This window comes from Oryctolagus cuniculus, chromosome 12 (assembly GCF_051225735.1).
Source record: "Oryctolagus cuniculus isolate XC-2025 breed Fujian yellow rabbit chromosome 12, ASM5122573v1, whole genome shotgun sequence".
Taxonomy (NCBI): domain Eukaryota; kingdom Metazoa; phylum Chordata; class Mammalia; order Lagomorpha; family Leporidae; genus Oryctolagus; species Oryctolagus cuniculus.
This window is the reverse complement of record NC_142878.1, coordinates 9,842,075-9,854,931: the sequence shown is the minus strand read 5'-3', so window position 1 is coordinate 9,854,931 and position 12,857 is coordinate 9,842,075. Positions and strand designations below refer to the sequence as shown.

The following is a 12,857-nucleotide window of genomic DNA, read 5'->3' as shown; positions in this document are numbered from 1 at the left end:
TGTGATATGTTCACATGGCTCTGTGTACAGCTGGTGAATAATTAGCTTGTTTTTATATGTCTGTGAAATGTGTGGTCCATTTCCAAGAGAACTTAGTCCATCTGGAAGTTGAACTGACTTATACTTTTTATCAGATTATCTTAGTACATTTTTTATCCAATTTCCATGGATAAAAATATTGAACTAAAGAGATCAGTGATAATTCATTACTAAAGTTTTCATTATTAAATTAAACGCAGAAACTTCTAAGTAAGTGCTAGGACAGACTGAGCAGAAGCGAGCATTCGCACAAACTGAAGGAGACTAGGGACATGTCACTGTTTTACAAATCTACTTTCCTGAGATCTGATTTTTATACAATGAAGTTCATCCAAAACCCAATGCATTTTGACGAATGTGTACAGTTACGCAACCATCACCAAATCATAAAATAGGTTTCCATTATCTGAGAAATTCCCTTGTACCCATTCAGTCCATCTCCTCCCTGCCTGTCAGTTCCTGGCAACCTACTTTCTGCCACTATAACTGCATTTTCTAGGATTTCTTGTAAGTGGATCATAGACTATAGTCTTATTTGTCTGATTTTTTCATTTAGCATAAAGCTTGTGAGACTTTTGTTTGTGTTGTATGTATCTATGAATCATTGTTATTGCTATACCCAATGTTATGGATATAGTGTACTGCAATTTATTTATCATTATATTATCAATATAATATCATTGTATTGGCTGATGGAAACTTGTTTGTTTACAGTTAGGGTCTATTACAAATGAAGCTGCGGTGAACATTTCAGTACCAGAATATGCTCGGACATACGCTTTTATTTTCTTGGGAAAGATCTAAAACATTTGCTCCTCTAAAGACACTGTGAGTGTCTATGTGTGCAGTGGTGTGGGGAGCATCTTGGACTAGACTAAGTTACTGGAATTAAGACTTATTCTATGCATCTGCTCTCCCACAATATGGCGCTGAGAAGGGAGTAGCAACTTCTACGCAGCTGCCTCTCGCCAACTTGAGTGATGACCTGCAGGAGCTGATCCTGCTCCTGATTGGAGGAGAGCAGCGTACTCGGCGTGTGGGTAGCAGAGTTGGGATTGGTGGAAGAGGACTATAAAGGAGGAGAGAGACAACATGCACCAGGAACATCTAAGGGGAACATCCGGATAACATCCGAGCAGCCCCCGAGAGAGCCGGTCGGCGGTGTGCCGCTCCCCCGCAGAAGTGGGGAATGTGGCAGGGGGAACCGCCCTTCCACGGAGGTGGAAGGGACGGTAGCCAACCCGGGAAGAACCAGCAGCAAACCCGGGAAGGGCCGAGCAGACAAAAGAACAGCGCAGGGTCCTGTGTCGTTCCTCCGTGAAGAGGGGGAGCGACACAGTGGGATATTACTCAGCACTGAATGGAAACAAACTACAAATGCACACTGTGACACTGTGACATGGCTGTCCCTCAGAAGTGTGCTCAGTGCAAGAAGCCAGACACACACAACTGTACACTCACACTGTATTACACTTGCGTTAAATACCCATCAAAGGCAAAGCCAGACACACACAACTGTACACTCGCACTGTATTACACTTGCATTAAATACCCATCAAAGGCAAAGCCAGACCAACAGAAAACGGACTAGTAGTTGCCTAAGGCAAAGGTGAGAAGAAACAGGGATTAACAGTAGCAGCCTGCAGGATCAGATTGGGGTGATAAAAATGTTCTAATACCAATTGTAATGGTTGTACAACTTGGTAGAATTCTGAAAAAGTCATTGAATTGTATATGCGAAACAGTTGAATTATATGATACACAACAATGCCTTAAAGTTATTTTTTCTAAAAAAAACACATCGCATAATAAAATGTAAATACAAGTCATAGACAGAGAGAAAATATTTGTAAAGTGTATATCTAATGAAGGACTTAAATTCAGAATATATAAAGAATTCTCATAATTCAGTAATAAGCAGAAGTAACTTAGTATTTGAAATAGGCAAAAGATTTGAAAAAAAAAAAACTCCATCAAAGGACATATGAAGATGGGAAACATGCACATAAAAAGATGTAATTTAGTCATTAAGAAAATAACATTAAAATGTTATTTAGACACTAAGATCACAATGTCTTAGAAGTTAGCAACAACGTCAGAGTAGGGGCCTACACAAATCCTCTCCTCCATAGCAGCAGCCTAAGAACCAACAAAAATGATCAGAATCAAAATTTTCAGAATTCAGAATTAGCTGAAGGCTTACAGCAGCCAAGGAACTGCTACTCAAGAAAAGTGGCCAAGTTTCCCTAAGAAGAGTGAGCCTGGGACACTCGTCCTTGCCCTGTTCCATCCTGCCCTCGCCACACCTGTGATAGCCCTCAAATACCAGGAGCCCACAGTGACTGCCTGGCAGCTTTTGAAGGGAGTTCTGCAGACTTGGCATTGCATCAAAGCGTTGTTACTGGAGGAGGGTCATTGTCAGACCTGCCGGGTGGCTTCTTGGAAGACACTTACCAGCAAGGCTGTCTTTATTGGACCAGACTTGGTGGGGAAAAAAAAAGCCTTTTCCCTGGAGATGTTTGTCTAAGCACAGTTGCAGACTTTAACATCTCACTTTCAGTAATGGATGGAACAACTTGGAGGAAGATCAAGAAGGAAGTAGAACACTTGAACAGCTTCGTCAGTCAACGGGCGCTGATACACATCTTGTCGTGTGCACAAAGAGCATGTTCTAGGGTGGATGGAATGTTAGAGGTGCTTGGGACGACATAAAAGTGATGAAGGGGAGAAAGACTGTCCACCAAGTGAGACGGCACTCCAGAATAAGAGAAATTAAGACACCCTCAAATAAACGAAGCTCAGACTGAAGGGAGAATAATATGTAAGGGAGTAACTTGAATCCACAAGGAAAAATGTGGAAAACAAGTAAAGGTAACCTGTGTAAAATATCAGAAAACAATGTAACTGCATTTTTTGCTTTTAACATTTTTCTCCTGATTTAAAAGACATTTGCATAAAATAATAATCATAAATCTGTGTCATGGGTTTACATTTCATAAAGATATAATTTGTATGACAATACTAGTACCAAGGAAGCAGGAAATGCTGGAGGTTTTGTATCCTATTGAAATCAATTTGGGATTAACCTGAACGAGGATGTTACAGTTTAAGATGCTAATTGTAATTTCCTGTTTTAAGTTCTAAAAAATAACTAAAAGAGTAAAAAAAAAATGAGTAAGGAATTAAAGTTTACACACAAACACAGCAACAGAGTTTTGATATGCATGGGACAAGAACTAACAGAACTGAGAAACAGACAGCAGTAGTACTCGCAGACTCAGTACCCCGCTGTCAATAATAGATAGGACAGCTCGGCAGAAGATCAAGAAGGAAGCAGAAGACTTGAGCAGTGCTGTGAGTCGCCCAGCGCTGACAGACCTCTGTGGAGCGACCCAGCCAACAGCATCAGAGTGTTTGTCCCAGGTGCAGAGAGCACTGTGTCGGAGAGATCGCTTGTTAGTCTTCATAAACGTAAAAGGGTTGAAATCACACAAAGTATGTTTTCCAACCACAATAAAATGATATTTGACATCAATAACAAGAAAACTGAAAAATTAACAAATACATAGAAATTAAATAACATTTTAAAAATTTACGTGTTAGAGTGAGAGAGCGAGAGAGAGCTATCCCGTCTGCTGGTTCACTCCCCAGATGCTCACCATGGCTGGATCTGGGCTGGGCCAGAACTGAAGTCAGGAACCATGTACTCAATTTAGATCTCCCACGTGGGTGACAGGAAGCCAATCAGTTGAACCAGCCCTGGGTCTGCATGGCGGAAGTGGGAGTCAGGAGCTGGAGGCAGCAATGGGATGCGTCTCTCCAGTATGGGATGCAGGCCAGACGCCCACCTCCGAGACATACTTAAATATGCAGTCAGAGGCTAAATCATAAGGACAATTAGAAAATATTCAGACCAATGAAAAAGAAGATCCTATGCTCGAAATATGGAATGCAGCAATTTCAATACTTAGAGGGAAATTCATAGTTGCAAATACCTAAATTTAACAAGAAGAAAGAAATCAATCATCTCACCTTCTATCTCAAGAAATTAGAATAAAATCAAACTAAACTTAAAGCAAGCCAAAGCTAGGAAATATCAGAAAAGAATGGGAAATCAGCCAGAACTAATACATGCCCAGTAGAACTGCTTGAGGCTGGAGTACCAAGGGTTCACAGGATAATGGAAAACTGGAGCCCTGTAGGGAGGATTCAAGATGGTACAGCCACTTTTTTATTTTATAGATTTCTTTATTTATTGAAAAGGCAGAGTTAGAGAGGGAGAGTTAGAGAGATCTTCCATCTGCTGGTTCACTCCCCAGGCAGCCCCAATGGCTGGAGCTAGGCCAGACAGAAGCCAGGAGCCAGGAGCTTCTTCCAGGTCTCCCACATGGGTGCGAGGTCCCAAGTGCTTGAACCATCTGCTGCTTTCCCAGGTGCGTTAGCAGGGAGCTGGATTGGTAGTAGAGCAGCCAGGACAGGCACCTATTATATGGGATGGCGGTACTGCAGGCAGAACTTGATCCGGTGCACCACAGCCCTGGCCCTGGTACAGCCACTTGGAAAAGCAGTTTGTTTTAAAGTTAAATGTACACTTGCCTTCCCACCCATTCATCCAGTTCCTAAGTATTTACTCAAGAGTCCTACCATTTTTTCATGTGTTAAAATTTGAAATTACATACTAATTTCTTTAAGAGTATGTCACCAAGTAAAATTTTTTCTTTTTCTTTTTTTTTTTTTTTTTTTTTTTTTGACAGGCAGAGTGGACAGTGAGAGAGAGAGACAGAGAGAAAGGTCTTCCTTTGCCGTTGGTTCACCCTCCAATGGCCGCCGCGGCCGGCGCGCTGCGGCCGGCGCACCGCGCTGATCCGATGGCAGGAGCCAGGAGCCAGGTGCTTCCCCTGGTCTCCCATGGGGTGCAGGGCCCAAGCACCTGGGCCATCCTCCACTGCACTCCCTGGCCGCAGCAGAGGGCTAGCCTGGAAGAGGGGCAACCGGGACAGAATCTGGCGCCCCGACCGGGACTAGAACCCGGTGTGCCGGCGCCGCTAGGCGGAGGATTAGCCTAGTGAGCCGTGGCGCCGGCCCTAGTAAAATTTTTTCTAATAACAATTTAATCCCTAGCAGTTTTTTAAAAATATTTATTTATTTATTTGAAAGTCAGAGTTGCACAGAGAGAGAAGAAGCGGTGGCGTTTAGGGGGAGGGGGAGAGTTTCATTCCACTGGTTCACTCCCCAACTGGCTGTAATGGCTGGAGCTGCATCAGTCCGAAGCCAGGAGTCCGGAGCTTCTTCCAGGTCTCCCACGTGAGTGTAGGGGCCCAAACACTTGGGCCATCTTCCACTGCTTTCCCAGGCCATAGCAGAGAGCTGAATGGGAAGTGGAGCAGCCAAGACTTGAACAAGTACCCATATGGGATGCTGGCACTGCAGGTAGCAGCTTTACCTGCTACACCACAGTGCCAGCCCCCCAGCTGTCTTAAAAATGAAATTCTAAGTAGGATAGTCATCCTAATTCCTAATATTCATGTATAAGTATGTGTGTTAATATAAAACAAATTTTAGAATTTGTGCAAGTATTTTATTGTATTTTTCTAAATTGTTGCTTGTATATAAGTCCTGAAAATTTGTTTGCCTTGCATTGTTATTTTTTATTTTTTTGGCACATGAACAGGGACTTGAGTGCCTTGCACTTTTAAGAGGCAGGCTGTTGGCTGTACACAGCCCCAGTGACAACACAAGCTAATGGTTGGCGATTCATGGGGGACCTGGTCACAGCTTCAGTTCTATGCAGTCTGTGGATTCACTGTCCACCACTGAACTGACTTTCCATATTTTTGTAGGTTTGTTGCTACACCTCTAGCAAAAACATTTGGCATTAAAGAGACAGTTCAAAAGATTATTCCAAATGCCACCTTAGAGAATTTTTTCAATCATTCTACAAGGCATCCATCACAAGTAAGTACCAGTTCTTTAATTTCTCCCCTCCCTCCCTCCCTCCCTCCCTCCCTGCCTTCCTTCCTCTCTTCCTCTCTTTCTTTCTTTCAATATTTTCCTTTTGTTTATTTGAAAGGCAGAGATACAGAGAGAGAGGAAGAGACAGAGAAGGGAGATCTTTTATTCTCTGGTTAATTCCCCAAGTGGCCACAACAGCTGGGGCTGGGCCAGGCTAAAGCCAGGAGCTTGGAATTCCATGTGGGTTTCCTGCAGGAGTGCAGGGGCCCAAATACTTGAGCCATATTCTGCTGCTTTGCCAGGTGTACTAGCAGGGAGCTGGATTGGAAGTGGAGCAGCAGGGACTCTAACCGTAGGATGCTGGTATCACAGGTAACCTTCTGTGTGCTACAATGCCAGCCCCAAAACCTCCTTTCTTAATCATCTGTGTCTTATCTCACTTGTACCAAAAAAACTCCAGTTGACTACAAAGAATTTGATTCATTTGGATTTGTTTCTTTGTGCTATTGACAGGTTATACAGCATCTCAAATGTAACTCAAAGTTACAAATACATATTAGGATGTAAGATCATAAATTTCAGTAGTTGAATTGTTGTTTTCTATAGTTTTAAGCCCTAAAGATCAATACCATGATTTGGTTTAAAGATCAAAGTTTAAATTTTAATGTTAGGTTTAATTTGAATGGTCATAACATACAAAGTGTACTAATCAAGAAATAATCATTAGGGCAGAAACCCCTATGTGCCATCTTGATGACGCCAGAATACATTGCATGAATCAAGGAAGTGTCTGCTGAGCTCACCTTCATGGCGAGCTCCAAATCCGCTGTGCCGCTGCCTGCTCTCAGAGATTGCACTTCAAGAACCGTGATCCTCTTCCCCTACAAAGTGTCCTTCATAACGCTGGTGGTGCACTGCACGCCCATGCATCAGAGGAGGAGATTTAAGTTTAATAGTTGTAAAATCTAGTGCCCTGACACGTCCAGTGTTAACGTCTCTCTATTGTTCAGCTGCAGTTGAAATACCACATGAAACAGAACTTCCCCACACCTTCTAGAGTGGAAAGGGACTGCTCCCCTCCCCTCTCTCCTCCCCTCCCCTCCCCTCCCCTCCTCTCTCTCCCTTTCTCTCTCTCTCAGATTTATTTGTTTATTTGAAAGGCAGAGTTACAGAGAGCCAGAGAGAGAGGGAGAGTTTTTCATTCACTGGTTCACTCCCCAAATGGCTGCAATGGCTGGAGCTGGACTGATCCAGAGCCAGGAGCCAGGAGCTTCTGCTGGGACTCCCATGTGGGTACAGAGGCCAAAGGACCTGGGCCATCTTCTGCTTTCCCAGGTGCATTAGCAGGGAGCCGGATCAGAAGTGGAGCAGCCAGGACTTGAACTGGCGTCCATATGGGATGCCAGCACTGCAGGCAGTGGCTTTACCCCCTACACCACAGCGCCAGCCCCTAGGCCTGTCTCTTGCTGGCAGTCGCTGCTCTACCTGTAGGCCCGTCCTGGAGGTGCTGCCTGCGGGGTTGCCTCAGCCTGCAACCCACTCCTGAGTGTTCCTGGCAGTTGCAGTATGGAGGTTAAGAACACAGGTTGTGGGAGACTGTCGGCCTGGGTCTGCCTCTGCTGCAGGCTGTGTGTGGAGATGGGCAGTTCACAGTGTGGGCCTCATTCCCCTCCATGATCTGAGCAGAATAGCAGTGTTCATCTCAGAGGGCTCTTGTGAGGATGCAACGGAAGCAAGTCACGTGCTTGGACTAGTGCCTGGTGCACAGTGGATGCTAGTAGGGCTCAGCTGTTGTTGGTAGTCTGTTCCCAGCACAGACGTCTACACTGACCTCTGTGGGAACATGTTTAGACCTAGCTTCCCAATTGTGTCTCACAAGACCATCCCTTGTCTCTCAATGATGCTTATTTCCCTTCCCGTCTATCTTGTGCAATTGTCTGTGCATTGTAGGTGTTCAGTAAATACTTGTCTCACAAATTAATTAAAGAGAATACTTCCAGAAACTTCTGTTTGCAAATTTCCCTCCCAGTGCCATTGTGGTGGCTGAGCCCAGCCTGGTGAAGCCTGACTTCGGTCCAGGGTCACTTGGACACAGAAAAAGGCCAGATCACAAGGGGGGTATTGCTGCTTGTGTCTTGTACGTGCCTTCATCAAGATGCTTGTGAAAGCGGTGGGCTAGTAACAAAACTGGGCTTGTCCTAACGTTGGGAAAGTTCCAGAATGAGGACGGGAACGTTAGTTTTTCTCACTGCTGAGTCTGCAGTACCTAGCACCTAGTACCTAGCAGTGGAAGCTCACTCACTGGCTTCAAGTTAATAAACATTTGAGACAGTAGAGCTGGGCCCGGAGCGCTTTCAGTGTAAGAACAGAGAGAATACAGGTCGGGGCCTCAGAGTATATCCTGCCGCCCACCAGGCAAGCACATTGGAACGATGGCCTTGGGGAATCTGCTTTATGTTTTCAAATTATGTTAGAGTAAAGGGGTGCTTTTTTTAAAAAAAATAATTATTTGGTAGAAATAGAGCGCTCCTATTCACTGGCTCACTTCCCAAATGCCTGCGACAGCCAGGACTGGGTCGTGGCCAAAGCCTGCAGCTGATACCGCAATGCAGGTTTCCCATGTAGGCAGCTGGAACCCAGCTATGGGGACATCACCAGCTCTCTTCCAGGGTATGTGTTAGCATAGAGGGGGACTTGAACCCAGGTATTACACTGCCTTCTGCTGCCTTCCCGTGCACATTAGCAGGGAGCTGGATCGGAAATGGAGCAGCCAGGACTTGACCAGTGCTCTGATACAGAATGCTGACATCATGGGCAGCAGCTTAACCCACTGTGGCACAGCGCAGGCCCCTGGCTTCAGACCTGCTGGCAAGATGCCTCTCCTTCCCTGGACTCAAGCTCACGTAGCCGACCTCTCTGTCTTCCCTGCCTGCCAGGCTGCTCTACGGTTGTCACTCGCTCGCTCATTTCCTCTCGTTTCAGACCGACATCTATGGACTGGCAAAGAAGTGTCACTTGACAGAGCGCCAGGTTGAAAGATGGTTTAGGAGGCGGCGGATCCAAGACAAGCCTTCCAGGATGAAGAAATTCCAGGAGGCTTGGTGAGGAGGGTGCGGAGGGCTTGGACATGCTGTGGTTGTATCCTGGGACTGTGGTCATCTCCGGGAACACTGGCGTGGGTGCAGAGGGGGTCTGGTCCGAGGCTGGCCACTCACTGCCTCCGTGCTTGCAGTCGCCTCCCTACAAAGCAGGCAGCACACGTGCTCTGAGGGGAGCAGAGGTGCCGTGTGCTGCTCCTGAGGTCCGGAGGAATCGCAGGAAGCCTTCGCTGGGTCCAGGTTGGCCTGCGTCCCAACTCACTCACTGGTTTCGTCAGAGCAGAGAGGTTCTGAGAGGCGCGTGTCCTCCTCTCAGGTCTCCAGCTGTGAGGACCTCCTTCTGTCCAGCCTGGCTGTGGCCCCCAGCCTGTCCCACTGTGGCTTCCCAGTCGGCTTCACAGGATGCACCAGGGCCCTCTGTTTGAGGAGCTGCTGGGCGCAGTGTCCTGCCTCCTATTCTGTTGCTGTCTCTGCTGCATGTGCTGCACCTGCCACCCTGCAGAGTTCCCTGTGCTGGTGACACGGGTGATAGCCTGCCATGGGGTTCAGGCCCAGGAGGGAGTTCAGAGTGCCCCTCTCCAGCCAGGCAAGGCAGAGGGGGCTGCTGGGATCTCCTCCACACAGCACTGGTTTAAGAGGGAAGGTGTGGTCTGGCCAGCAGCCTTAAGCAGCTGAGTAGGGAGACGGGAGCCTCATGTGCGAGACCCCTGACCTGCCGCAGCCCGTGCCAAGCCGCAGGATGGTGTTCTGCGGCCCACTCAGGGCAGGGCCAGGTGAGTGTGGCAGGTGCACCTGGCATGGCGGCAGCATGGCTGCAGAAGCTGGAGAGGAGCTTCTCAGAGAGAGGACCCTGAGCCAGCCCCAGAGAATGGGTCGGGTTTCAGCAAGAGCGGAAGCAGGAGCTGGGCAGCATTTCTAAGCAAAGCAGACACAGAGCAGGAAATGATCCAGTATATTCAGGAAATAGTATGTGGGCCCACAGATAGCATTCACACTTGATCTTATTTTTTAACAATGGCACAGATAACCATTAAAAGTTGTTCTGGACTAGATAAACAGATCAAAGTAAAACACCAAGCTCTCTCACTGTGTGCAGACTGCTTTATTCTACCAGGTCTGGGTGGGGTTAGGAGATCATAGTGCCAGGTCTGCAGCCCCAGGCACTGTGGGAATGTCTAGCGCCAGGCTCTAATGGATACTGCCCACCAGGCAGCACTTCCTCCCTGACTCCAGGTGGATTTCTCTGGGCACCTGGGGTCGCTGTGTTGTCCTCAGTACTTTCTTTAATGATGGTCCGTACCTGCTGTTCCAGAGCACTCAGGGCTTTAATCCCTAGCAGGTACTTTTTTAAATTAATTTTTGTTTGAGAGACAGAGACATAAAGAATGCGCTCCCATTGCCTGGTCCATGCTCCAGATGAGCACAACACCCAGGGCTGGGCAAGGCTGCAACTGGGAGCCACATGGGTGGCTGGGGCCCAATTACTTGAGCCACCAACCTGCTGCCTCCCAGGGTGCACACTAGCAGGAAGCTGGAGTTCCACGCTGATCCAGGTACTGCAGTGTAGAGCCCAGGCACCCTGACTCTAGGTGACAGGGCTCACTCACTCCTTTGTAGTTTTTAAATCAGGTCTCTATTAGCTGAGATAACATTTCCCCTGTAGTAAGACATGATTCCCGACTACCTGCAGTTTCTAGGCAGGAGAGCCCCCTGAGCTGGACGGGGGCTCTCCCCTCACCCTCACTGGCCTGCCTGGCTGCCTCTCCCACTCCCCAGCCCCGTCTCTGGCCCCATCACCATCAGCCACGTTCGCTCTGCCAAGTTCCTCCTGACCTCACCCTGCAGTCCCATCTTCTCCTGTTACTGTCATCTTTGCATAAGCGACCAATGTCAGAATTTTTTTCTCAGTGTTTTTTTTTTTTCTCCCACAATTACATGGATCTCAGCCTTTCCTGGAATAAAGGAAGTTTTACAACCTTGGGTTTATTTGAAGTGAGTGCAATGGCGCCAACAGACAGCATCATTCATCTTGTTATCAGTTGAGGGTAGCAGTTCTCAAACTTCTTGGTGTCAGGATATCATATTCTCTTAAAAGCTCTTGAGGCTCCCAAAGAACAATTATGTGCCTTATACCTGTATAATATTTCCTGTATTAGAAATGGAAAGAGAGACATTTGTAAAACATGAGACTGTGCAAGCTGTCATTTCATCAGTATAATTTTACTGAGAGCAGTGTTGTGATCCTGTCACATAACCTCATTTGTGAGGGAAGGAGAGGGAGAGGGGTGAATAATACTTTAGTGTTATTATGTACACTTTTGGCCTCAAGGGCCCCTGGCACACCCCTTGAGAACCTCCGGCACAGGGCGAGCTCTGAGGTCTCGCTCAGCCTCAGATCCCGTCAGGATGCACTGTATCTACTTTTTAGGGCTGGAAGAAATAGTCTGTAAGAAGGGGCTAATTATAATACCAGCTTCATAATCTTGTTAAAATATGTTTTAAATTCCTGATAAAACTGTGACTACTCACGTGGCCTGGCACAGTCCTGGGCACAGGGTCAAGACATCAATAAATGCTTGAGAAACAAACAAAATGAGGTTTGCCCCCTAGGCTCGAGCTGCATTGGTGGGCTGGCTGGCCTTATGGTCTCCTCTTTCTTGTGCTTCTTGTTTGGACAAAGATAATCCAGGAACCCAAGGAAATGTTCTGTGTATCTTTGTTGGACCAAAGGCAGATAAAGCAAGGACAGACAGGTCTCGAGTTGCATGTGGCACAAAGCCCTGTAGGTTTCGCTGTGGTTCAGCTTTCTGAGTGTTGAACCCAAACCAGCCATGAGGACTGTGATCTAGTGTGGAGGCAGTGACAGGCGAGGGGCAGAATCCTAACCCCTGCCCTTTGGGTTTTACGTGGCCTGGGGCAGTGGGCCAGTGACTGCATCTCCAAGACTGGAAAATGAAACGTGCCTACGTTCCTGTTCCTGCAAGTGTAGGCGTGGTGGGCAACGCTCCACAGGGGCCTTGCACACGTGTAAGGGACAAATACTGCTTTATGATCGTTATCTCAGCAGTCGCTAGGTAAAATAGGAATAATTTTTAAGAGGAATTTTATTTTGGAAAGTTACACACACACAAAGGTAGACAGAGTACGTAAGGAACTGTGTATGCTACTGCCTGTCACTAGCTGTTAACAGTTGTCACCCAAGGCCACTCCTATGTCATCCAACCCCACTCACCCTGTCCCGCACAACAGACTATTTTTGAAGCAAATGTAAGACATTATATGATTTGGTTTGTCGGTAGTGTATCATGTGTCTTTAAAATATAGAACTCTTGTATTTTAAGCAAAAATTCTAATACTAGGCTAGGACCTTATCTGAAAAATTTTAATTTAATAGCAACAACTATTCCAAAAGTGTTCAGATTTAATTGCCTCAATGATTTTCTTTATAATTTATTTCGATCAGAATCTAAATAAGATCCATATATTGCAGTTGGTTGACACAGTGTCTGTCAAGCGTCTTAATGCATAAGTCTTTCTTCCATATACAGCAAAAAATAGTTTCTTTCAAATCTACTCTTAAGAGAAAAGGCTGAAGTCTGGCCATATAGAGATATTTTAAATGGAATTTAAATGGGAATAAAATAAGTGATTGGGCTAATTAGACTCTGTCATGTTTTGTTGGCGACAGTGTTAATATCGAACCATTGTTGGCTTTATGTCTGGACAACTAGCGCATGTTGTTGCTTGCTTCAGGTTAAAAAGATGACG

The 12,857-nt window shown here is 46.3% G+C and overlaps 1 protein-coding gene across 3 annotated transcripts in view; it reads left to right on the top strand.

Moving 5' to 3' along the window:
- The window catches only part of CERS3 (ceramide synthase 3), a 112,546-nt gene that overhangs the window by 51,137 nt on the left and 48,552 nt on the right, over positions 1-12,857 (top strand). For all 3 annotated transcript variants that reach the window (XM_070053524.2, XM_070053523.2, XM_089311140.1), the window contains 2 exons: positions 5,880-5,994; positions 8,974-9,092. In XM_070053524.2, the coding sequence (XP_069909625.1) occupies positions 5,880-5,994; positions 8,974-9,092 (234 nt within the window). The remainder of the gene's footprint in view (positions 1-5,879; positions 5,995-8,973; positions 9,093-12,857) is intronic.